Source organism: Mustelus asterias, chromosome 11 (genome assembly GCF_964213995.1).
Source record: "Mustelus asterias chromosome 11, sMusAst1.hap1.1, whole genome shotgun sequence".
In the NCBI taxonomy this organism is placed as follows: domain Eukaryota; kingdom Metazoa; phylum Chordata; class Chondrichthyes; order Carcharhiniformes; family Triakidae; genus Mustelus; species Mustelus asterias.
This window is the reverse complement of record NC_135811.1, coordinates 13,176,700-13,202,389: the sequence shown is the minus strand read 5'-3', so window position 1 is coordinate 13,202,389 and position 25,690 is coordinate 13,176,700. Positions and strand designations below refer to the sequence as shown.

General features: G+C 40.7%; 1 protein-coding gene across 1 annotated transcript in view; it reads left to right on the top strand.

Annotated features, from left to right (window-relative positions):
• pdzd7a (PDZ domain containing 7a) overlaps positions 1-25,690 on the top strand; it is a 98,342-nt gene that overhangs the window by 65,605 nt on the left and 7,047 nt on the right. The window contains exons 13-15 of the mRNA XM_078224347.1: positions 1,582-1,653; positions 3,371-4,045; positions 6,999-7,099. Coding sequence (XP_078080473.1) covers positions 1,582-1,653; positions 3,371-4,045; positions 6,999-7,099 — 848 coding nt within the window. The remainder of the gene's footprint in view (positions 1-1,581; positions 1,654-3,370; positions 4,046-6,998; positions 7,100-25,690) is intronic.

The following is a 25,690-nucleotide window of genomic DNA, read 5'->3' as shown; positions in this document are numbered from 1 at the left end:
ATTGCATTATTTTTTTAGTATGTTTCTCACTGGTGTTCAACGTAGGTCAGATAAAAATCCAATGTAACAATTAGAGAATTTGGTTGAGCTAAAGGGAAACACAGTACTTGAGGGACCTAGAATGAGGAGATACAGGGCTGGAATTTCACCATCGAGGTGGAAAGCTAGAGTCGGGAAATTTCCCGACTTGGCAGACCCAGGGGAAAATAAATTGCGGGGGAGGATTTGTGGGGGATAAAACAAATTTGTTCTGGGGTGGGGGGTGGTGCATTGGAAGAAAGGCCCCTGCCCAGTATATTTTCATTCTAGGGAGGCAAGGGTGGGAGGTGACCGCATCAACCCTTGAGGCAGTTTGAAGGTGTCCACGGCGACAGGCAAATGCTGAGATGGCCTGATTAGAAACCTTGCCTTGGTCCTCTGGGACTTCAACCCAGTTGTATTAAAGGCTGCTAAGCCCTCACCTCTCGCATCCAAACCTCTATGTCCTTTCCATGCATCTTCCCCCCCACCCCCCTTTCATACCCACTCACGCGGTATGCACCAGTGAGCCATATAATAACAAATAATAACAATGACAAGTCTTGAAATACATTCCAAAACACCCATTTCAAAATCTGTTTTGCAAAAACCTGCTGCTTTACAACCCTATAAAAATATCAATCATGCAGAGATATTATTGTATCAATAATAGAAACATTACCTCATTCTGTGTTGGAGCTCAAGCCAAGAATTTATAATGAGGCCATCTGTGAACTGTATCAACAGAAACAAATGGCCAGACAGCTATTTCTGTAAAGGTCTAATTATAAACCCTAGGCTTAGCTCCAAAACCCACAAATGAATCAGTGGGGGTCTGTTTTCAAAGGTGGAAGTGAGGTGTTTGCTTTGATTGACATTAGGATTAATACTTGTGTGGAGGAGCCACCATGGACTGTACAGCCCAACTTCAAAGAGAGAGCTCTACAAAGGCCATCTGCATTTCCTAACCCAGGCTGGCCAGAAGGAGATGGATTGTCTGCTAAGACAAAGATCATACAACCTTCCTTTTAGTTCCTAAAGGCTGAGACATTTAAATCACTGGAATCCATACAATGGATATACTTCATTTTTCAAAGTTGGTGGAGAGGTGGCAGTTGTGACATGGGCTCCTGCCTTGCTGAACAGCATAGTCCAGCCTGCTGTTTAACATCTGCCTGGTGGGCCACACCAGTGGAACTCTTGCCCAGGTTGGACACCTGGTTCCCAACTACCATGATTCTGCTGAAAGTTCTGTGCCATCATCGACAAGAATGATTAAATCTGTGTGCCTACCTTGTGAAGGCCACACCACCAGAAAATGAACTCCACAACATCAGTTTTCAGCCCGCAGACCTCTGCGAAGGACTATCTCATTGAACTTTAATTCTGAATTAACTCCCCACCTGTCTAACATTATCTTGCATGTAATTCTTGGTAAAGTTGGGCAAAAGTCTGATAGAACACGAAATTACTTTTTGCACAAAATGAAAATGCAACTTTCTTATTTAAACTGCATATTTTATACTGTTGATTAATTCATTGTCAATAAAAATCTTTCACTAGGGAGATCTCCAGTACTTAGACCAGCTGATAATGAACTAACCCCAAAGAGACACCTGATCACCCCAATTCCAGGTTAGTCTCTTGAGATGTAACAGCTGGAGTTTCTTCTTGTATGAACAAAGCATTGGCTTTAGAAGCACCTGTTCCAATAAGGCAGCCCAATTTCTCAGATGGGTTTGGAACATGCTTTAGAACCCTCATTGGCATAAGCAAAAGGACATATGTGTGCTTTAGGCAGCTGCCCTAAATGCCTGAAAATAGTTCAAAACCAATGTGGGGCTTGACTTTTAGCTCCAGTCATAGTCATAGAGGTTTACAGCATGGAAACAGGCCCTTCGGCCCAACTTGTCAATGCCGCCCTTTTTTTAAAAAAACCCTAAGCTAGTCCCAATTGCCCGCATTTGGCCCATATCCCTCTATGCCCATTGTACCCATGTAATTGTCTTTTTAAAAAACAAAATTGTACCCGCCTCTACTACTATCTCTGGCAGCTCGTTCTAGACACTCACTACCCTCTGTGTGAACAAATTGCCCCTTTGGACCCTTTTGTATCTCTCCCCCTCACCTTAAACTAGCAGCTTGTTCCAGACACTCACTACCCTCTGTGTGAAAACAATTGCCCCTCTAGACACTTTTGTATCTCTCCCCTCCCACCTTAAACCTATGCCCTCTAATTTTAGACTCTCCTACTTTTGGGAAAAGATATTGACTATCTAGCTGATCTGTGCCCCTCATTATTTTATAGACCTCTATAAGATCACCCCTCAGCCTCCTACGCTCCAGTGAAAAAAGTCCCAGTCTATCCAGCCTCTCCTTATAACTCAAACCATCAAGTCCCAGTAGCATCCTAGTAAATCTCTTCTGCACTCTTTCTAGTTTAATAATATCCTTTCTATAATAGGATGATCAGAATTGTACACAGTATTCTAAGTGTGGCCTTACCAATGTCTTGTACAACTTCAACAAGACGTCCCAACTCCTGTATTCAATGTTCTGACCAATGAAACTAAGCATGCCGAATGCCTTCTTCACTACTCTGTCCACCTGTGACTCTACTTTCAAGGAGCTATGAACATGTACTCCTAGATCTCTTTGTTCTGTAACTCTCCCCAACGCCCTACCATTAACTGAGTAAGTCCTGCCCTGGTTCAATCTACCAAAATGCATCACCTCGCGTTTATTGCACTTATGGGACATGGGTGTCGCTGGCTGGCCAGCATTTACTGCCCCTCCCTAGTTGCCCCTTGAGAGAAGGTAGTGGGTGAGCCGCCATCTTGAATCGCTGCAGCCCACGTGCTGTGGGTTGACCCACAATGCTGTGACTGGGATTGGAGCCGTACTGGTTCCCCAACTCCATCTCAACCTATTTTTGCGGAAGTGGAATTGTGGCGGGGGGCCTGCTGAATGACTTGCCTTCGCATGATGGGTAGCCGATCTATGCAGAGGCCAGTTTAACTGCCTGCAGATAGCCTCTCGGTGGCAGACTGGAGGGAGGGAGAGAGGGGTCAGTGATCCAGAGAGGCTTTGAGGCCTGCAGGCGGCAACAGCAGGCAAACCCTGTAAAGGGGCTCTTCTTCCTCATCCTTTTCCTCCTCCTTCCGCCCCCCCCCCCCCCCCCCCCCCCGCTCACCACCACCCCCACCCACCGCCCTTCCTACTCTCTCCTGACTGCAAAAGCCATCTTTTAGTTAAAATTTAAAAAACTTGGCGAAAGGGTGCCTCTATTTTGAAGTGCCCTTCCTCAAAGAATGGATGTGTCTAAAAGTTTGACTGTTTTTCCTCTTTATAGATTACAGAGGTGGCTTTCATCTGAAACCATCTCAGGATTATGAAAAGGAAAGAAGGATGATGGAAGAAATTGAAAGGCTGAGGATATCAGGCTCCCCACAGAAAGAAAGTAAAACTAAATCATTCACAGCTTTAGAAGATGTGCCAGTGGATTCGTACAACACAGACAGTACTTCATTTAAATCTGCCTCAGGCAGTCCAGTGAGGTCAAACTGGTTGTTGACAGAGTCCTTTAGAACTCCAGAACTGCCATCTGCTGCAAAGCAAGATGTCAGCACAATCCAATCTGAGAAGTCTGGCAATAGCAAAACTGGAATAACGAAATTGAGCCTTCAGAAAACTAAAAAAGAGAAATCAGAGAAAGTTAAAGATTTGCCATTGTATTCAATGGTGAACAAGTCTAGAAAAACAAGACCCTTATTAGACCAGATGTTTGAAGAAACTTTGCCTGCATCATCCAATAGCAGAGATAAAGTAAACACCACTACACAAGGCCAAAATGGCCTCGAGGAGGAACCAATATATGCAGAGATTGATGAATTATTGGAAAATGGGCATACAGAAAGGAAGAGCACGTGTGAAGGAGTAACAACAAGATTAGTGAAAAGCACAGAAAAGAAAATACAAGAATATCAGCCGGTGACAGTCAGAATTTCCAAGATGAAACAATCATTGGGTATGGATTTTACCTTATGTTATCTGCAAAGTGATAAAATGATTCTTCCCTGCTGCCATCAGACTTTTCAATGGAACTACTTCGTATTAAGTTGATCTTTCTCTACATCCTGGCTATGACTGTAACACTACATTCTGCACCTTCTCCTTTCCTTCTCTATGAACGGTATGCTTTGTCTATATAGCGCGCAAGAAATAATACTTTTCACTGCATACTAATACATATGACAATAATAAATCAAATCAAATCAGTACATAATTAGGTTCAAGTGCAGATCCTAACACTGGATTCCGCCATTCTGGCCAGCGGGAAAGGTGCTGCCGGAGCCACCGACCACTGCACTTAGTCTCAAAATAGGAGAATTCCATCCCGTGAAACTGTTAGATTGCCATAAAAACCTCACTGGTTCAGAAAAGGGAACCTGCCAACATGGTCATGTGACTCTGGTCTGGACACTATGTAGTTGACCTTGGTGCAACTAGTGACCGGCAATAAATATACACTGTGATAACCCCAGGACTTGCATGGGAATCTCTGATTAACCCCATGTAGGACTCATTGAATACGAGCTCCCTCGGGCTTGGTAATTAACTCAACAGGTGGAGCTTGTATACCATGTCCTGTATAAAGCAGGCCTCTGAATGGGTCCATGCGTTTGATAAGGTTCACCATGGTAGGCTTCTGCAGAAAATGCAGATGTATGGGATTGGGGGTGATCTAGGAAATTGGATCAGGAATTGGCTAGCGGATAGGAAACAGAGGGTGGTGGTTGATAGTAAATATTCATCATGGAGTGCGGTTACAAGTGGTGTACCTCAGGGATCTGTTTTGGGGCCACTGCTGTTTGTAATATTTATTAATGATCTGGATGAGGGTATAGTTGGGTGGATTAGCAAATTTGCTGATGACACCAAAGTCGGTGGTGTGGTAGACAGTGAGGAAGGGTGTCGTAGTTTGCAGGAAGACTTAGACAGGTTGCAAAGTTGGGCCGAGAGGTGGCGGATGGAGTTTAATGCGGAGAAGTGTGAGGTAATTCACTTTGGTAGGAATAACAGATGTGTTGAGTATAGGGCTAACGGGAGGACTTTGAATAGTGTGGAGGAGCAGAGGGATCTAGGTGTATGTGTGCATAGATCCCTGAAAGTTGGGAATCAAGTAGATAAGGTTGTTAAGAAGGCATATGGTGTCTTGGCGTTTATTGGTAGGGGGATTGAATTTAGGAGTCGTAGCGTTATGTTGCAACTGTACACAACTCTGGTGCGGCCGCACTTGGAGTACTGTGTGCAGTTCTGGTCCCCACATTACAGGAAGGATGTGGAGGCTTTGGAGAGGGTGCAGAGGAGGTTTACCAGGATGTTGCCTGGTATGGAGGGGAGATCCTATGAGGAGAGGCTGAGGGATTTGGGATTGTTTTCGCTGGAAAGGCGGCGGCTAAGAGGGGATCTTATTGAAACATATAAGATGATTAGAGGTTTAGATAGGGTGGATAGTGATAGCCTTTTTCCTCTGATGGAGAAATCCAGCACGAGGGGGCATGGCTTTAAATTGAGGGGGGGTAGTTATAGAACCGATGTCAGGGGTAGGTTCTTTACCCAGAGGGTGGTGAGGGATTGGAATGCCCTGCCAGCATCAGTTGTAAATGCGCCTAGTTTGGGGGCGTTTAAGAGATCCGTAGATAGGTTCATGGACGAAAAGAAATTGGTTTAGGTTGGAGGGTCACAGTTTTTTTTTTTAACTGGTCGGTGCAACATCGTGGGCCGAAGGGCCTGTTCTGCGCTGTAATGTTCTATTATTATATTGTCCCAATTGGGACCTAATTGTGTTCACCACAGGCTTGTGGTTTTGCTTTACTTTATTTGGTGCAATAAAGCACTGTTCCATTACAGCTGACTCCTGGAGTTATATACACACACTAATTTTTGATTTGATTTATTATTGTCACATGTATTAACATACAATGAAAAGTATTGGTTTTTGCGTGCTATACAAACAAAGCATACCGTTCATAGAGAAGGAAACGAGAGAGTGCAGAATATAGTGTTACAGTCATCATTGTTAGAGAGTTTAAAAGAGTTAGAATTAAGTTTTAGAAGCATAGAACGAGAGTAAAAGATAGAATTAGAAGTTATGCTGGGCACAGTTTGCAAGAAGTCGCCTCGCTCCGACGCCATCTTGGAATCACTGTGAAAACAAAGAATTAGAAGGCTAAAAGGTTTACTCTTCTATTTTTCAAAAAGGTGCAACTAAAGGGAATTAATAACTTCTTGAAAAGAGAATATTAATGAATAGAAATTAGAAGAAGACCTGCAAATGCTGAAAGACTGAAACAAGAAAAAAGATTTAAATATGCAGCAAATCAATTGGTTTCTGAAAATTGAATGAGAAGCAAACAAGATATTTTAGTGAAATAGAAAAGGAGGAGGGGAAAACAAATAACATCTTATTCCACTGCCAGAGAGAAAAAACTGGTAAACAAAGAAGGCAAGAGGTTGTTCGTATAAATTATTCCAGTCTGAGAATGAGTCTTTTTCTTGGGTAGGCCTCACGCCACTCTATTGCTGTTTGCGTGTTCTTTTGTTTTTTTTAACATCTTTCGTTAACTTGATGATAATTTGGTACCTAACAATCTATTTATTTCAGCCCAGTGGTGTTCTTTCTATGATTAGATTATCTGCTGTTTAATGTTTTCCCTGCTGTTTTTTCCTGATTCCTCGAAAATCCTTGTTTTCTGTTTCAGTTCTCAAAAAAAGTTATGCTTGGAATATTGGTGACTAGGTTAGACAAGGTGGCTCATGTTTAAAAGCAATGGTGGTCCAGTGGCCTTTATTGTGTTTTTGCTGTCTATGATTTGTACGTGTACAACGGTTTTTATGTTGGTTTTAATGACTACATTTTTATCAATAGTTGCACCGTAAGACTAAAGCAGTTGTACTCTTTTGACTTTTAACGACAGGAATCAGTATTTCGGGTGGTATTGAATCTAAAGTCCAACCTGTTGTGAAAATAGAGAAGATTTTCCCAGGAGGGGCTGCATCAGTCAATGAAACTCTTAAGGTAATGCAATCGCTGAACAGTTCTGCTTCCCTGCACACAGATAAACTAAACCTGTTCTTTGAAAGATTGATGATACTTGTCTGCTATTGCAGTGAAGATGGATTACTAAAAGGCTTATAGAACATATAGTCCCATAGCAGAAACGCATATTGTATCTGTTCATCCATTCATTGGTGCTTTAAAGGCTGAATAACTCGGTTTCAGATATTAACAGTGATGATACATCCAGTTTGACTTGGTGGAGAAGATGTAAGTCTTCTATTTTAAGCCTGATCCGATTTGGATTGTTGTATATTCTTTTCTATCCATCTTCCATGAAAGGCATCACAGAATTGCAAATTGCAAATGTAGAACTTATAGTAGAACTCAATAAAAATAAAAACAGAGTGTGGTGCAAATTGATTTGCTGTCGCCCATTTTACGCTTCACACAAAGGCACAACCTAGTCTGAGTAAGCTGAAACAAAACAGGACTTTTTGCTTGAACTTAATTAGGTTTTTGGCCTTGATATGCCTTTCGCAAATGATTGTTGACCAATTTTTAATTGGTAACGATCTGAATGGGGACAACCGAGTAAAGTGACTTCACCACTCTTAACCCTGATGTAAGTGAGCTAACACTGAAGGAGCAGATTACAATAACAAAGGACAGAGCAGTGAAATTATTAACCTGTGCCTGAATGTTTCAGCTTTTGCATGACAAGAAGGGCTATAGGCAGATTAATATGATCAAATGTTATCAGGCATCTGGAGTAAGATCTAAGATATTCTCATTTTTCTCAGTATTCTTGCTATTTCTTCCGGTTATCTAATTATGCTATTTAAAAAAAACATGCAGCATAATTAGTTGTTTCTAATTGTTGTAGTCTCAGGCTGAAAGGTCTTTTCTGATCATGCCAGTTGCTTTGTGTTTAAAAGCCCCATCCCTTGGCTGTATTCTTGACCTCATTTTGCAAGGTTGTTATTGGTAGCTAGTACCATTCAGGCAATTAATATATGTAGACTTTAGCATTGTTTTCTTTGGGATTTTAGTTGATGGTAAGTTTTTTAATGGCTGTACTGCTTATTTCAACTCGCCTTATATTCGCATTGCCGTAAAGAACTGAAAGCGATTGATTCTACTTTTACACAGGGCTTAATTTAGTATTGACATCAATGAAAAAATAATCTCAGTTAAAACACTACTAGCCTGCCACATATAAAAATCTGAAAATGTAAAACACAGTAACAAGAGAGCACTGAAAGGCAGCAGTCATTTTTCAGGTATCTATTTTGTTTATAATATTCAGGATTGCAGTAGAATTTCAGTTATCTACCATAATGAGAGAGGGCCCACCTTGAAGAAAATGGGAATTGGAAGATCATCAAGAGCCTTCAAAGTATGTTTCTGATTGCTCTGAATTTTGAATGTTCTACCTCTCACCATCAGCCTCCCCCATTCCACTCCACCACCTGTGATGTTCCTGTCATAGAAAATGGCTGGTGTTCCAACACTTGATCCATCAGTTGACTTACTGATTCATCGATCTACCATCCAGCTGTCCACATGACTCTCAACCGTCAGACCTTCTGCAGACCTGAGAAAGCTGGTCAAAAAGCCTCTTGCTACTACTGGCTCACAGTTACAATGGGGAGTCCCCATGTGCTCATACCTCCACCAATTATATTGGCAGCTTTTATCTCCGCAGAGTTGAGAAAAGGGAGTATTTATGGAAAACTCCCTCTGGTTCATGGCACGTCTGGCATCTGTGGCTAAAGGAGGTTCACAGGCACAGCATAAGCTGCCAAAGCAGTTGACTCATCATCTGTTACAGTGTCAGATGGTTCTACTAGCAGAAAGACTTGTTGCAAAATGTTTAATCTGATTATTTTGAGAAGAAGAATATTCCTGGCAGCATAACTCCTGCTGCTCAGACTCCTGAATACTCATTGCCAGGCCGATAGGTTTTGTGGAGAATTAATTAATTACTACATCATATTTATGACAGCAGAAAATTGTTAAAGAAATTTTAGCACTACACTAAAAACTTCAATTAATAAATGTGTATCATTATTCCCTGTTAACCCTATGAATGCAAAATGGGAGGAAAATTCATTGGAAGTGGTATTATGCAGACTTACCTTGCTTTCCTCAGAGCAGGCAGTAGTACCACAGGTACAACTGCCTGCTTGGTGTTTGTCACTGATATGGGCGTACACAGTTGCATCCCTTGCCTATGCCCAAATATATGAAACCGTGACACAGCCTAACCAGATGATGTGACGCCAGGATACCAAAATGGAGCAACTCAGTTCCGGGCAATGCCTGTGGGCTGGTTGAATATGATTGGCTATTCAAATAAGCAGAATACAAAAGGGGCATGTTTGATTTGATCAGTCAACATTGGGACATTATGGCCTACGTACATGGCACTGTACCGGTGCTGAAATTTGTAAACCACGTTGCTCAACTGTGTGGTAGGCAGAATGTCTTTTTGGAATGACGGCAGCATCCTATTACACTGCATAGTAGCAGTGTAAACTGGCTTGCTTAACCTGTTATTTAAATTTTGTGATATGCTTGGCCTTTCTAGGGTTGAATCAGGTAGACTGGGCACTTTTTCAGTTCGAAAGTGATGACCTTTGGCCTGTTTGCGAGTTTGCGCAATACACAGCCAGCATTGTTCAGATCAGGATAATCATTGTCTCGCAGGATAGCTTTGTTGCACTCTACTTCTGTGTCAAGTTTGCAAGGTGAGCAAACATCTCCGGCCCTATTTTGAAGATTGCTGATATCATTCTTGTAGCACATAGAGCTACACAAACCCTAACACACATATTGATGGGTGAAGGTAGGTTTGCTGTGAAGAACCCATTAGCAGATTTCTCAACCAGCATGTTGAGGAAGGGGATCCAGTAAGAGTGCACCATCTGAAAAATGAATTTGAATGTGGAATGGAGTACACTGAGGTGTGTAAGGAAGTCCTTACACACGGCTGCAGATCAAAGATTGTGAAAGTATCATCTATACATCGAAAATATGCATGGGGTAAGAGCTTAATTCATCAAAAATACATTTCTCATGGAAAAATGTTAGGGAGCAATGGACCTAGAAGGGATCCCATAGCTACTTCATCAATTTGGGCATACTGGAATTGTAGAAATTAGGAAAGCAAACAGGGTATGTAAAAAGAATTGCAAGTAAAGTCAAGCAAAACCCAATGATTTTTTATAAACACAAAGTACAAAAGAATAATAAGTTTAATAGGTCTATTGGGGACCATAAGGATAACCTGTGTGTGGAGATGAAAGCCATTAGTTTGGTTTTAATAAATATTTTGCATCCGTTTTCACAAAAGAGAGGAACATTGCAGGCATTGCAATCAAGGAGAAGGTGTATGAAATATTCGATAAAATTAACAAAGTGAGAGGGGCAGTATTAAGGATTTAACATTGTTGAAAATGGATAAATCCACAGTCTCAGATGAAATGTATCCTAAAGGATACATTTAAAGGAAGCAAGAGAAGAAATAGCAAAGACTCTGGCCATCATTTTCCAATCTCCTTTGCTGTAAGTGTGATGCTAGAGGACTGGAAAAAATTCCAAAGGACTAGATAAATCTTCATTTAAAAAGACAGGAATGAATCAATGATAGTCTATATGAATTTTAGCAAGATTTTTGGTAAGACCTTTTATAGCATACTGATCACGAAAGTGAAAGCCATGGAATCCAAGGGAAAGTAACAAGCTGGATCTAAGATTGGCTCAGAGGCAGGAAGCACAGGGTGATAGTCAGTTGGTGTTTTTCTGACTAAAAAGCTGTTTCCATTGCAGTTCTGCAGACCTCAGTAAGAGGTTCCTTGCTTTTTGTGATACATCAATGATTTGGACTTGAACATAGGAGGTATGATTGATACATTTGCAGATGATACAAAAGTTGGCCATGTGGTTGATGATGAAGAAAGCTGTAGAGTGCAGGACGTTCGGTGGGCTAAACAATGGCAAATGGAATTCAATCTAGAGAGGGGTAAGGAAGGCTGACAAGGCAAGGGGATACACAGTAAATGGTAGGACACCGAAAAGTGCAGAGGGATCCTGGAGTGCATGTCCACAGATTCCTGAAAGCGGCTGGACAGCTACATAAGGCGGTCAAGAAGGCAGAGGGGATACTAGGAGCTGGGAGGTTATGCTCAAACTGGATAAAATACTAGTTAGGACATAGCTGGAGTACTGTAAGCAGTTCTGGTCACCATATTACAGCAAAGATTGACTTGTACTTGAGAAGGTTGCAGAAGAGATATATGAGGATGTTGCCTGGAAAAGTGATTTTAGTTACGCAAAGATTGAATAAGTGAGGATAGTTTTTTCTGGAACAAAGGAAACTGAGGGGAGACCTAATTGAAGTGTATCAAATTATGAGGAATTTAGATAGAGCGGAGAAGAAGGACCTATTAACCTTTGTTGAGGGCTTGAAGACCTATAGATTTGGGGTAAGAGGTGGGATGTTAGGAAGGGTTTCAAGGGGATTTTTTTCACTCAGAGGATGATGGGATTCTGGAGCTCACTGCTTAAGAATGGTAGGGACAGAAACCTCTTAATGTTTATAAAATATGTTGATATGCACTTGAAGTACCATAGTCAAACCAAGAGCTGAAAAATAAGATTACATTGTCAGATGGACATGATGGGCCAAATGGCCTCCGTTTGTACTGTAATTTTTATGATTCTCTCTTCTGGTTCATTATAGCTCTGAACCACTTGTTTTGAATTGCTATTTTCTATTTCCTCTAGCTAATTCATTATCTAATTTATGGAAGATAGAAACCGGAGTAGGCCATTTGGCCCACCAAGTCTTCTCCGCCATTGAATTTGATCATAGCTGATCATCTATCTTCAATAGCACTTTCCCACACTCTCTCCATATCCCTTGATGTCATTGGTCACCAGAAATGTTGATTTCTATCTTGAACACGCTTCCCCAGCCATCTGAGGTCGAGAGTTCCAAGGATTCACCACCCTCTGAGTGAAGTCATTCCTCCTTACCCCAGTCTTAAATGGCCTACCCCTTATCCTGAGACGATGTCCCTAGTTTTAGATGCACCAGCCAGGGGAAATATCTTATCTACATCCACCTTGTAACGCCCTGTAAGAATTTTGGACTTTTCAAAAAGGTCACCCCTCATTCTTCGCAACTCTAGAGAATGCAATTTCCTCAGGAAGCGATGGCCTAGTGGTATTATCACTAGACTATCAATCCAGAAACTCAGCTAATGTTCTGGGGACCCTTGTTCGAATCCCGCCATGGAAGTTGGTGGAATTTAAATTCAGTTGAAAATATATGGAATTAAGAATCTACTGATGACCATCAAACCATTGTTGATTGTTGGAAAAACCCATCTGGTTCACTAATGTCCTTTAGGGAAGGAAATCTGCTGTCCTTACCTGGTCTGGCTTACATGTGACTTCAGAACCACAGCAATGTGGTTGACTCTCAACAGCCCTCAGGCAACTAGGGATGGGCAATAAATGCTGGCCAGCCAGCGACGCCCATGTCCCACGAATGAATTAAAAAAGTCTCTCCTCATAAAACAATCCTGCCATTCCAGGGATTAATTTGGAAACCTCCAGTGCTCTCTCTATGCAGCAAATATATCTTTCCTTCGATAAGAAGACCAAAACTGTACGCAATAATCTAGGCTCTATATAACTGCAGCAAGATATTCTTACTCCTATACGCAATCCCTCACGATGAAGGCCAACATACCATTTGGCTTCCTAATTGCTTGCTGCACTTGAATGCAAGCTTTTAGTGACCCGTGAACAAGAACTCCCAAGTCCCTTTGGACACCTGCACTCCCCAACCACTCACCATTTAAGAAACATTCTGCCTTTCTGTTTTTTCTACCAAAGTGAATAATTTCACACTTATTCACATTATATTCCATCTGCCATGTTCTAGCCCATTCACTTAGCCTGTCCAAGTCCTCTTGAAGCCTTCTTGCCTCCTCCTCACATATTACATTCCCAATCAGTTTGGTGTCATGAGAAAATTTGGAAATATTACAACTGGTCTTCACATCCAAATCATTTAAATAGATTTTGAATAGCTGTGGGCATAGCACGGAGGGCACTCATCCTTGCATACCCCATTAGTAACAGCCTGCTACTCTGAGGATGATCCATTTATTCCTACTCTCTGCTTTCTGTCTGATAACCAAGTTTCAATTCATACTAGTATGTTTCCTCTAATCCCACGCACTATAATTTAATTCACTAACCTCCTGTGTGGGACCTTATCAAAAACCTTCTGAAAATCCAAATATATCACATCCACTGTTCTCCTTTATGTATGCTACAAATCTACATTCTCAAAAATCTCCAACAAGTTTGTCAAACATGATTTTTGTTTCATAAATTCATGTTGACCCTGTTCAATTTTACAATTCCTTTCTAAATGTCCAGTCATCATATCCTTAATAGTATATTCTAACATTTTCCCTACTTTTGACATCAAAATAACAGGTCTGTAGTTCTCCATTCTCCTTCTTCCTCCTCCCTTAAACAGTGGCGTTACATTTGCTGCCTTCTAGTCCGCAGACATCTTTCTAGAATCTAAAGAACTTTGAAAGATAACCACCAATGCATCCACTATCTCTCTTGCCACCTCCTTCAACTCTCTGGGATGAAGCTCATTTGGTCCAGGGGATTTATGAATCTTCAATCCAGTTACCTTTTCAAGTACTATCTCTTTACTAAACTAATTTCTTTCTCAGTTTCACAAGTTCCTTTATTGTCTCACATTTCTAGGAGATTTTCTGTATTTTCTTTCAAAGATGTGCAGGTTAGGTTGATTGGCCGTGCTAAAAAATTGCCCTTAGTGTCCTGAGATGCGTAGGTTAGAGGGATTAGTGGGTAAAATATGAAGGGGAATGGGTGGGATTGTGGTCGGTGCAGACTCGATGGGCCGAATGGCCTCTTTCTGTGTAGGGTTTCTATGATTCTATGATAAGACAGATGCAAGGTAACTGTTTAGTTCCTCTGCCATTTCCCTGTTCTCCACTACCAATTCTCCTGTCCCCAGCAGTAATGGGCCCACATTTGTCGAAGCTAATCTTTTCCTTTTCATGTACCTACCTTTGCTCGTTAGTTTTCATTCATATTCTCTTTTCTCCTTTTTAATCAGTTTCTTGGTCCTCCTTTGCTGTGTTCTAAATTGCTCCCAGTCCTCAGGCTTACTACTTTTTCTGGCAACCATAATAGCCATTTCCTCTAATGTAATGCAATCTTTAACTTCTTTCATTAACCATGGTTCATTTACCTTTCCATTTGGGTGTTTGTGCCTTAGAGGGATGCACATCTGTTGTAGACTGTATGGTATTTCTTTAAATACTAGCCATTGCGTGTCGACCAACAATTTTTTAGTGAATTTTCCCAATGCCATATGTAATGTTTGTGTGAATAATTCAGTCTTCAGCAAGAAGATGGACTGGATTTCACAACTATAGAATTTTAAAGAATGGATTTTATAGTTAAATGATAAGAACAATAATTGTTATTGCTTTAGTTTAATCCCTCATTGCTTCAAGTCAGAAAGTGAAACATAGGGCAGGATTCTCCGGCCATACACGCCAGTGGCATTCTCCCATCCTGCCGCAGCGAATGGAGATTTGGCTGAGCGCCAAATTCTCACTGGCAGCGGTGGCGGGGCGTGAACAGCTGGAGAATTCTGGTCATAGACTGTCTCGGCTTAAATCTGTGATCATGCTGACGTGTGATCGCTGTGACAACATATTAAACTGGCAACTGTTTGATTGGCCACCATCAACAAAGAAATGTTGTTCAGAGTGTGGGTACAACTTAGCTATCGGAACCAAATACTTTTGCAAGCACAGCTTTCTTTCAATAACCAAGAAGTCAGTGCGAACAATAGTTGTTCTGTAGAGTTCTTTGTTTGTATTTTGTAGAACATAATTAGCCTCTAATTGACTATCCTGGTACAGTGAATGGGTACTTAATTAAAAATGCAGTAGAGGTAATTCACAGTCATATTGAAAGCCATGTAAAATGTGAATTAGCAAAGAGGATGGATTGAATATCAGAGTGTATACAAGTTTAATAAGAAAGCTCCAATTCAAAATACTATCTTCAGCTAGTTGAATTATATATCTTTACCAAATAAATCTTCGCAACATGTTGAAATTTAAAACAAGTACATAGTTACTTGTAATATTCTTGAACCATGAATTGATTTTGAGCTGGGTTAATGACACCACAATGGTTTGGCTTCAATTTAAGAAACATGAATACATTTAATGTTTGTGATATGATTCCAAACATTTTAAAAACATTTTATTCCACTCAAGGAATTGCTGGCAAACAAAAGGGTCCAAAATAACTTAAGAAAAATCCAAGGGCATGCCGGGAAATGCTGACGCAATTTCTTGGAAAGATTGAAAAGAAGCTCAGAGTATGAGCAAGCCCACCTTGGTTTCACAAATGCCCCAGTTGCCATAGTATCTACCTCTCTTCACAAATACACAATTCACTGCATTGTGACGTAAATTAATTCGGCCAGAAAACTAAAAAAATCAAGAACTATGGTTTCATTTCTAAAGGGCCTAAATGGAAAACCAAGTTTATGCTAAACTTGTATCGAACCATACTTAGATGAGATTTGGAGTACTGTTTCACAATTCTTATAAAAAGCTGCAAAAAAAAAGTACCAGAAATTTTAGGTTATTCCTATCAATGAAGGAGGAACAGGCTGGCACTCATCTCTTGAAAAGAGTGGACTGAGGAGTGACTTATTAAAAGTCTTTAAAAGTCTGATAGATGGGGCAGAGGGCTGAATTCTCTTCAGAGGCAGGAAACATGAGCCTGGTCTCTTATTGGATTAGGAACCCACTGCTGGTGGAAAGCTGACTAAAATTATGGTTTTCATTGGGGTGAGCGTTTAAAAGGTATGGAGGTGAGATTCCTGTCCACCTAGAGCCAGCAGGGATGGTAATGGAGTTGGTTCAGATGAAATGAGAGACTCATTTAGACACCCCATATCCACCATCACTGAGGCTGCTGGCTACCTTGATGGAGAAGTCTGCTTACTGAGTCCAAGCTTTTCATTTCTACGAGAAGGAAGCAAGAAGTCACAGGGGAGCTAGAGGCCTGGCACCCAGTTCTTCTTGATGCCGACCTGGATCTAATACTGGAGGGCATAAAGGTGAAGTGAGAGGCCTCTTTCCCAAGTAGGAGACCACTTTATCCTGCAGTAGGGGTACCACTCTATTCAGCATCATGTCAATCCTCCTCTTCTCTGACCTCCTGCTCCCACTCCTCCGCCAATGAGCTGACTTCTACAAAGCTTCACTGTTCTTAAGGAAGGCAGTAATATGGAAAGCACAGCAGACCACTGAGATGACCAAGATCCTTACAGGAGGGTATTGGAGTCATCATCCAACCAGTCCTAGCATCAGAAATGTCTTTTCGGAAGCCAAGTGGCCTGAATAGTTGTTTAGCTAAGCAGTTGGCAGTGATTGTATACTCATGTAACTCTGCCTGGAGTTCTGTAGAGAGGTCAATAGCAACCTCTACAAGGGATTTCCCTTGTTCCTTAGGATCCATCCAAGAACTCTGCAGGTCAGAATGAAGTACAGTAAGAAGTCTCACAACACCAGGTTAAAGTCCAACAGGTTTATTTGGTAGCAAATACCATAAGCTTTCGGAGCACAGCTCCTTCGTCAGATGGAGTGGTTACCCAGTGACCAGCTAGTAAGATCCATCAATAAGAAGGCACATCCTCACCTTCTGCAACTACAAGAGCTCCGTCCATGCCTGCAATCACTTTCTAGGTTGATTTGATGACTCCTTCACCCCCCAACAGTCCAGGCTGATAACCACTCCATCTGACGAAGGAGCTGTGCTCCGAAAGCTTATGGTATTTGCTACCAAATAAACCTGTTGGACTTTAACCTGGCGTTGTGAGACTTCTTACTGTGCCCACCCCAGTCCAACACCGGCATCTCCACATCATGACTACCATCGGTCAGAATGAAGGCAGCCTGGACTGTTGGGGGGGTGAAAGAGTCATCAAATCAACCTAGAAAGTGATTGCAGGCATGGACGGAGCTCTTGTAGTTGCAGAAGGTGAGGATGTGCCTTCTTATTGATGGATCTTACTAGCTGGTCACTGGGTACCTTGATGGGCACATGGGAAAAAATGATGGTACCCTGTAACTAGAGAAATCTCGTCATGGAGGCAAATGTCAATACTCCCTGTTTCTGTCCCTTTGTCTTTCGTTAAGTGAATGTGCAGTGCAGCTCTGGCAAAAAGGGCATCAGCGACCAGCGAGATGCAGTCATGTGCAACTATTTGTGAAATGTTTTACATTTAACAAAGTGGAACAATTTTCAACACTGAGATTTTCTTTACAGAAAATAGAAAACCTGATTGCAAATTACCTGAAATTAGTATAATTATATTCACATTTTACAGTGAATTATATAGTGCATTTGAAAATCAAATCAATGAAAATAAACAAAACACAATAGGATTGAAGTCCATACATGTAATGTTTTCTGGTTACACTCTACTATCTGTTTTCATCTGCAAAACACTTGCATTGGACAAGAACAATTTGTATGTTCAGTGAGGCTGGTGTTTTTGTTAATGAGAATATTTATTTTACTCTATTCAATAGTCAGAACAAAGCTTTCCAAACATTTTGTTTCTTAATTTTTGAGTGATGTTTATCCAGTGTGGCAACAGCTCTGCATGTCAAATATCTGATCCTATTTTTTTAATGCAGTTTCACTTGTAATAAGATCAAAGTTTCATCTCAAATAAGCTGTTTTAAGATGAGCTGTCATTTGCCAAAATAGAATAGATCTGATGAAGGCTGCATACTATTATATCGCGTGTATAAATAGATTGGCAAAAGGAGTGGGAAAGGAAGAAAGGAAAAAAGATAAGTGAAGAATCCAGCAATCTTACATAAAGTAACTGGACAGAGTGCTGTATTATATGAAGCGCTTGCAACATCATGTTACACTGCCAAACATTAACTTCCCACGCCAGAGAAAAAGGAAGTTGAATTTGGGTCAGATTTTACAATAGCCAAAGCTAAAAAGACAAAACCATCCACTGCTTTAGATGGGAAAACACAGTAAGAGTTTTAACAACACCAGGTTAAAGTCCAACAGGTTTATTTGGTAGCAAATGCCATTAGCTTTCGGAGCGCTGCTCCTTCGTCAGATGGAGTGGATATCTGCTCTCAAACAGGACATACAGAGACACAAAATTAAGTTACAGAATACTGATTAGAATGTGAATCTCTTCAGCCAACCAGGTCTTAAAGATACAGACAATGTGAGTGGAGGGAGCATTAAGCACAGGTTAAAGAGATGTGTATTGTCTCCAGACAGGACAGCCTGTTAAACAAAGTGTTTAATTTAGATGGGAAAGACCAGTGACAGTAAAATTAAGCTTTCAAAGAAATGTACTGCACAACTTAAATACATACTTTAGTTAAACTGTTTTTCAAGGATGTTTTTTGCACCCATGAACTGCATTTCTGACATTATTTCAAAGCTTTAATCTCCATGCGTGAGACAGAATCTTTATTTATTCATTCAATATATCGAAGGAGGAAGTGTTGGGTATCTTCAATTGCATTAAGGTAGACAAGTCCCCAGGACCTTAGAGACGCAAGTACTCATTAGAGACAGTCAGCATGGCTTTGAGTGGAAAATCATGTCTCACAAATTTGATTGAGTTTTTTGAAGGGGTAACCAAAAAGGTAGATGAGGACAGTGCAGTTGATGTTGTCCACATGGACTTTAGCAAGGCCTTTGACAAGGTACCGCATGGTAGGTTGTTGCATAAGGTTAAATCTCACAGGATCCAGGGTGAGGTATCTAAATGGATACAAAATTGGCTTCTTGACAGAAGCCAGAGGGTGGTTGTAGAGAATTGTTTTTCAAACTGGAGGCCTGTAACCAGCAGTGTGCCTCAGGGATCAGTGCTGGGTCCACTGTTATTTGTCATTTATATTAATGATTTGGATGAGAATATAGGAGGCATGGTTAGTAAGTTTGCAGATGACACCAAGATTGGTGGCATAGTGGACAGTGAAGAAAGTTTTCTCCAATTGCAATGGGATCTTGATCAATTGGGTCAGTGGGCTGACAAATGGCAGATGGAGTTTAATTTAGACAAATGCGAGGTGATGTATTTTGGTAGATTGAACCAGGGCAGGACTTACTCAGTTAATGGTAGGGCATTGGGGAGAATTACAGAACAAAGAGATCTAGGAGTACACGTTCATAGCTCCTTGAAAGTGGAGTCACAGGTGGAGAGAGTGGTGAAGAAGGCATTCGGCATGCTTGGTTTCATCAGTCAGAACATTGAATACAAGAGTTGGAATGTCTTGTTGAAATTGTACAAGACATTGTTAAGGCCACACTTGGAATACTGTGTGCAATTCTGGTCACCCTATTATAGAAAGGATATTATTAAACTAGAAAGAGTGCAGAAAAGATTTACTAGGATGCTACCAGGACTTGAGGGATTGAGTTATAAAGAGAGGTTGGATAGACTGGGACTTTTTTCTCTGGAGCGTAGGAGGCTGAGAGGTGATCTTATAGAGGTCTATAAAATAATGAGGGGCATAGATCAGATAGATAGTCATTATCTTTTCCCAAAGTTGGGGAGTCTAAAACTAGAAGGCATAGGTTTAAGGTGAGAGGGAAGAGATACAAAAGTGTCCAGAGGGGCAATTTTTTCACACAGAGGGTGGTGAGTGTTTGGAACAAGCTGCCAGAGGTAGTAGTAGAGGCGGGTACAATTTTGTCTTTTAAAAAGCATTTAGATAGTTACATGGGTACGATGGGTATAGAGGGATATGGGCCAAATGCGTGCAATTGGGATTAGCTTAGGGGTTTTTTAAAAAAAGGGAGGCATGGACAAGTTGGGCCGAAGGGTCTGTTTTCATGCTGTAAATCTCTATGACCAGATGGGATCCATCTCAGGTTACTGTGGGAGGCAGTGGGAAAAATAGCTTAACAGATATCTTCACATCCTCTTTGACCACAGGCAAGATTCCAGAGGACTGGAAGATAGCCAATGTTGTTCCCTTGTTTTAGAAAGGAAGCAGGGATAATCCAGGATGGGAAAGCTTTTGGAGAAGATACTGAGGGACAGGATATATGCACATTTGGAAGAAAATGGACTAGTTAGTGACAGGCAGCATGGTTTTGTATGGGGAAGGTCATGTCTCACCAACTTGATTAAGTTTTTTGAAGAGGTGACAAAGATAATTGAAGAGGAAAAGGCTGTGGAAATAGCTTATATGGACTTTAGTAAGGCGTTTGACAAGGTCACACATGGCAGACTGGTACAAAAACTAAAATCACATGGGATTCGAGTTGGGCTGGCTAAATGGATACAGAACCAGCTTGGTTATAGAAGACAAAAGAATTGCAGTGGAAGGGTGTTTGTCAGAATGGAGATCTGTAGCTCGTGGTGTTCGCAGGGATCAGTGCTGGGAACTCTGTTGTTTGCAGTATTTATAAATGATCTGGAGGAAAATGTGGGGGAATCTCATTAATACGTTTGTGACTGACACGAAGATTGGTAGAGTTGCTGTTAGCGCCAGGGATTGTCAGAGGATACAGCAGGATATAGAAAGATTGGAGACTTGGGCACAGAAATGGCAGATGGAGTTTAATCCAGACAAATGCGTGGTGATGCATTTTGGAGGATCAAATTTAGGTGTGAATTATACTGTAAATGGCAGAACCCTTAGGAACATTAACATATAGAGGGATCTGGGCATGCAGATTCCCTAAAAGAAGCAACACAGGTGACCGAGGTGATTAAGAAGGCATATGGCATGCTTGCCTTCATCAGCCGGGGCATTGAGTACAAGAATTGGGGAATCATGTTGCAGCTATATAAAACCTTAGGTTGCATTTGGAGTATTGCATGCAGTTTTGGCCACCACTTGACCAGAAGAATGTGGAAGTTTTGGAGAGAGTGCAAAGAAGGTTCACCAGGATGTTGCCTGGTCTCAAAGGTGTTGGCTATGAGCTGAGGTTTAATAAACTAAGATTGTTTTCACTGGAAACCTGAGGGGAGACCTGATAGAGGTCTACAACATTATAAGAGGCATAAACAAGGTGGATGGTCAGAGACTTTTTCCTAGGGTCGAAGTGTCAATTACAAGGGGGCACAGGTTCAAGGTGAGAGGGAGAAAGTTTAAGGGAGGCATGCGAGGGAAGTTTTTCATGCAGAGAGTGGTGGATGCCTGGATCATACTGCCAAAGGAGGTGGTGGAAACAGGCACATTAGCAACATTTAAGAGGCATCTGAATTGGTAGATGAATAGGGAGGGAATACAGGGATATGCACCGAGTAAGAGCAAGTTTTTTGTTTAGTTTAGTTCGTGCATCATGATTGACATGGGCTTGGAGGGCTGAAGGGCCTGATCCTGCGCTGTACTTTTCTTTGTTCTTTGTTCAGGGGATGTGAGCATGGCTGACAAGGCCAGTATTTTCTGCCCATCCCCAATTACTCTTGTGAAGGATGGTGAGCCCCCTTCTTGAGCCACTGCAGTCCATATGGTGTAGGTACACCCAGAGTACTGTGAGGGAAGGTGTTTCAGGATTTTGAAGTGATGTGCTGTTGTAGCTCCAAGTCAGGATGATATGGAATGTGGAGGTGAAATTGCAGGTGGAAGTGTCCCCATGCACCTACTGCCTAGGTATTAGAGTTTGCCGGGTTGGAATATGCTGTTGAAGGAGCCTGGTGAGTTGCTGCAGTGTGACTTAGTACATGCTGCTACCACTGTATCGTAGTGGTGGGGAGAGTAAATATTTAAGGCAGTGTATGGGGTGTTCATCAAACAGCTGTTTAGCCCTGAATGATGTTGAGCTTCTTGAGTATTCGAGACTATTCCATCACACTCCTACACTTGGGCAGGATTTGGGGAGTCAGGAAGTGAATTAGTCCCTGCAGAATTCCCAGCCCCTGATAGCCACAGTATTTATCAGGCTAGTCTGAGCTCCATCAGTCTGTAAATTATGCACTGTAAAATATAAAATATGCAATAGATATTTAGTTTAGAAGAATTCCATGCTTGTTGGTATGGTATCATCTTAACCTTTGAACAATCTGATGTTCAGATGACATTGAAATTATAATGTGGAAGGCTGGTGTGCAATTACTAAATACATTAATCTGAAATTCTTCATTACAGAGGCAATAAACTGTTTATATAGATTAACATCTAAACTGTTTAAATAGATTAACATCTCTAATAAAATAAAGGGAAAATTTTAAATGATCTGCTTCATGTTCCCCAGCATAATTTCAGAAGCATTGTGCTTCATGATATGATAATTATCCCACAGTTATATTTCACATTGGTATTATTTGTATACATGAACAGTTTGTTCATTAGTAAATGTGCTATATCAATGTGAAGCCTGCAGCAGGCAGCTCACACATTGGAAAGTAAGGTTGGACATAGCATAACATTGAATCATACGTGCAACTAACCAATAAATCACTTACCAGTCTTCTAAGCGTGCCAGTGTGTTAATATATTGTGAAAGATTTTTTCAGCAATGATGTTCTGAGATTGGATACCTTCTGCATTTTGAAAATACAATGCCACCTTAGTTTTATGCAATCTCTTTATAATCCAGTTTTGGACTCCTAAAAATGTGGCAAATTGTAAAAATATCAAAATTCTGCAACTGACATTTCTAATTAATGCTCGTTGATCTTCCATGGATTAAAGTTCATGAAACCTACCTAAATATTGTAAATTTCAAAAAAGATGTACTGTGTTCTAAAGCATTTAATGCTTTATCTAATGTAAATGGAATATCACTTATGTTATAATTCAGGTAAGAAACTCCAAAGTGTTTTATGAGGTCGCTTGGATCATAAGTTTTGCACTTTGAATTTGGCTAGGGTGAGCAAGAGATATTTCACTTCAGGTATGATTCAAATGACCCACTAGGGAGTTTTTATCAAAGTCTATTTAAGAATACTGTTAACATGTATAGAAAGAAAATTAGCAGCACCTTTTACCAATTACAAACAAGACAAAAACAATCATGATATAATATCAACCTTAACAGCTAAACACTGTTGCAACGAAACAAGTCCCATAAACAAAACCTTTGCCATAGGTTTAACACAGCAAAGGCTAATGCTCACATGATACAGGAATTTAGTCCTTTGGTTGAATGCTGCAACTCTTGAGGCATACATAGTCAATCTTGGAGTCAGAACAGCTTCAGTCATTTGGTTGGAGAATTGAAACCCTGACTTCTCAGCCTTGTAGCTTCTAACAGCCCTCTGGATACACCCAGAACAGTTTGAAGTTAGAACAGCTTCCCAGAACATCAGGGAGGCTGAGAGACTCTAGGCAAGCCAACTACCAGCAGCAGATTTTCCATTCCAGGAAGGCAAGAAGTCTTACTTTCAATACTAGGGAGAGAGAGAAACACTGCTTTCAGTCTGAAGTCCACCCCCTTCTAAATTAAAACTGATAATGAATCCTTAGATTTTTTTTTCCTGGGGAGGAACCACCTGACTTTAACTTGTCAATCAATCTTTCCTCTCACAAGGCAAGGTCATAAAAGATCCCCAGAGTAAAAATAAACAAAGCCCCATTTAAGCCACTGAAGTAGCAATAAATGGACTTCTAACACTCAGCTCAGCAACAATGAGAAAAAAAACTGAAAAGGTCTGCATACAACTGCAGGGAACATGATTTTAAAAAATATTTCTTAAAGGTATCTAACAACATATTTATGAGACAATTTAAGAGATTAATTCTACCATAAACTTTGATAAAATACCCATCATTGCATTGTCACTTGTAGAATATCCAGAAATAATATTTTCCTACCACACCTACCAGCATTCCAGCCTCCAATATAGTTCTCCGATAAATTGGTGATTTAACAAGAAAAATGTTTTGCTTTTCATAGCGGTATGAACTTGGACATAATCTCTTAAACTATGTAGTTAAATTTTAACAAATATTCACCATAGATGAATGTTTGCCCAATTAAAGCATTGAAAAAAGTGCCCAATGTGCCAAGCTTCATTCAGTTTTGGTCAAAACATATCTGGTATACCAAACCCTTTTTTATATGTTTTTAGAGCAAAGATTCTCAATTCAGATTTAGCTCTTCAATACAAAACCCTGCGAAGCTGAAAATGCTTTAGCTGCCTCAGACTTGCACTCTGGAATACTCATTTAGTTTTTCATCTTCCTTTTTAAAAGCCTCTTCAAAATCTCTCTTTTTCACCACACTTTGGTCATCTTATTGAACTCTTCTCCTTCATTGTCCATTTTTGGCTCTGTTGACCCATTTTAGTTCATTTCATTGCATTAAAAGCGAGTTGTCATAAATTGCCTAATTTGTAAAAGTTAAATCCTTAACCTTTTAAACAAATTGGCCTAATCTCAAATTTTATTAGAGATAACAGAATGTTTTGGTACTGTCATGAAAACATGGTTCATGTCAAATTATGACTTTTAATCCACCAGCCAGAAATCTGAATTGAACTTTTAAAAATTAACTTTTTAAAATGTACAGACTAAAGATATCAGAACACAGAACAGTACAGCACAGGAACAAGCCCTTTGGCCAACGATGTTGTGCCCAACATGAGGCCAAATTAAACTAATCCCTGCTCACTGTCTAAACACCCTTTTCAGGTGAAGCAGTGCTTCACATGCACCTCCTATAATTTGGTCAATTGCATTCGCTGCTCCCAATGCCGTCTATTCTACATAGGGGAGACCAAATGCAGACTGGGTGACTGCTTTGCACCTTCGGTCCATCAGCAAACAGGATCCAGACCTTTTGTTTGCCTTTTCAACACATCACCCTACTCTCCTGTCCACATGTTCATCCTTGGCCATTTGCAATATTCCAGTGAAGCTCAATGTAAACTAGAGCAACTGCACCTTATCTTCTGATTAGGCACTTTACAGCCTTCCAGACTGAACATTGAGTTCAATAACTTCAGAACATGAATTCTCTCCTCCACCTCCTCTCCATTTCCTTTTATTTTATTTCATTTCATTTCTTCGTTTCATCTTATTAATTCATTTTATTATTTTGTATTCTTATTTTTATTTTCCACTTCTAAAATTTCGCTTCCCATCTTGTTTCACCCCACCCCCCCACCCCCACCCCACTATGGTCATCTGCTACATTCCTACACTCGGCATCTTTGTTCTGCTATTTACACGTTCCGATCTCTTAATAGACACTATCTGCAGATTCCTAACCTTTATTATCACCATTTTGGTAGATTGAACCAGGGCAGGACTTACTCAGTTAATGGTAGGGTGTTGGGGAGAGTTACAGAACAAAGAGATCTAGGGGTACACGTTCATAGCTCCTTGAAAGTGGAGTCACAGGTGGACAGAGTGGTGAAGAAGGCATTCAGCATGCTTGGTTTCATTGGTCAGAACATTGAATACAGGAGTTGGGACGTCTTGTTGAAGTTGTACGAGACATTGGTAAGGCCACACTTGGCATACTGTGTACAGTTCTGGTCACCCTATTATAGAAAGGATATTA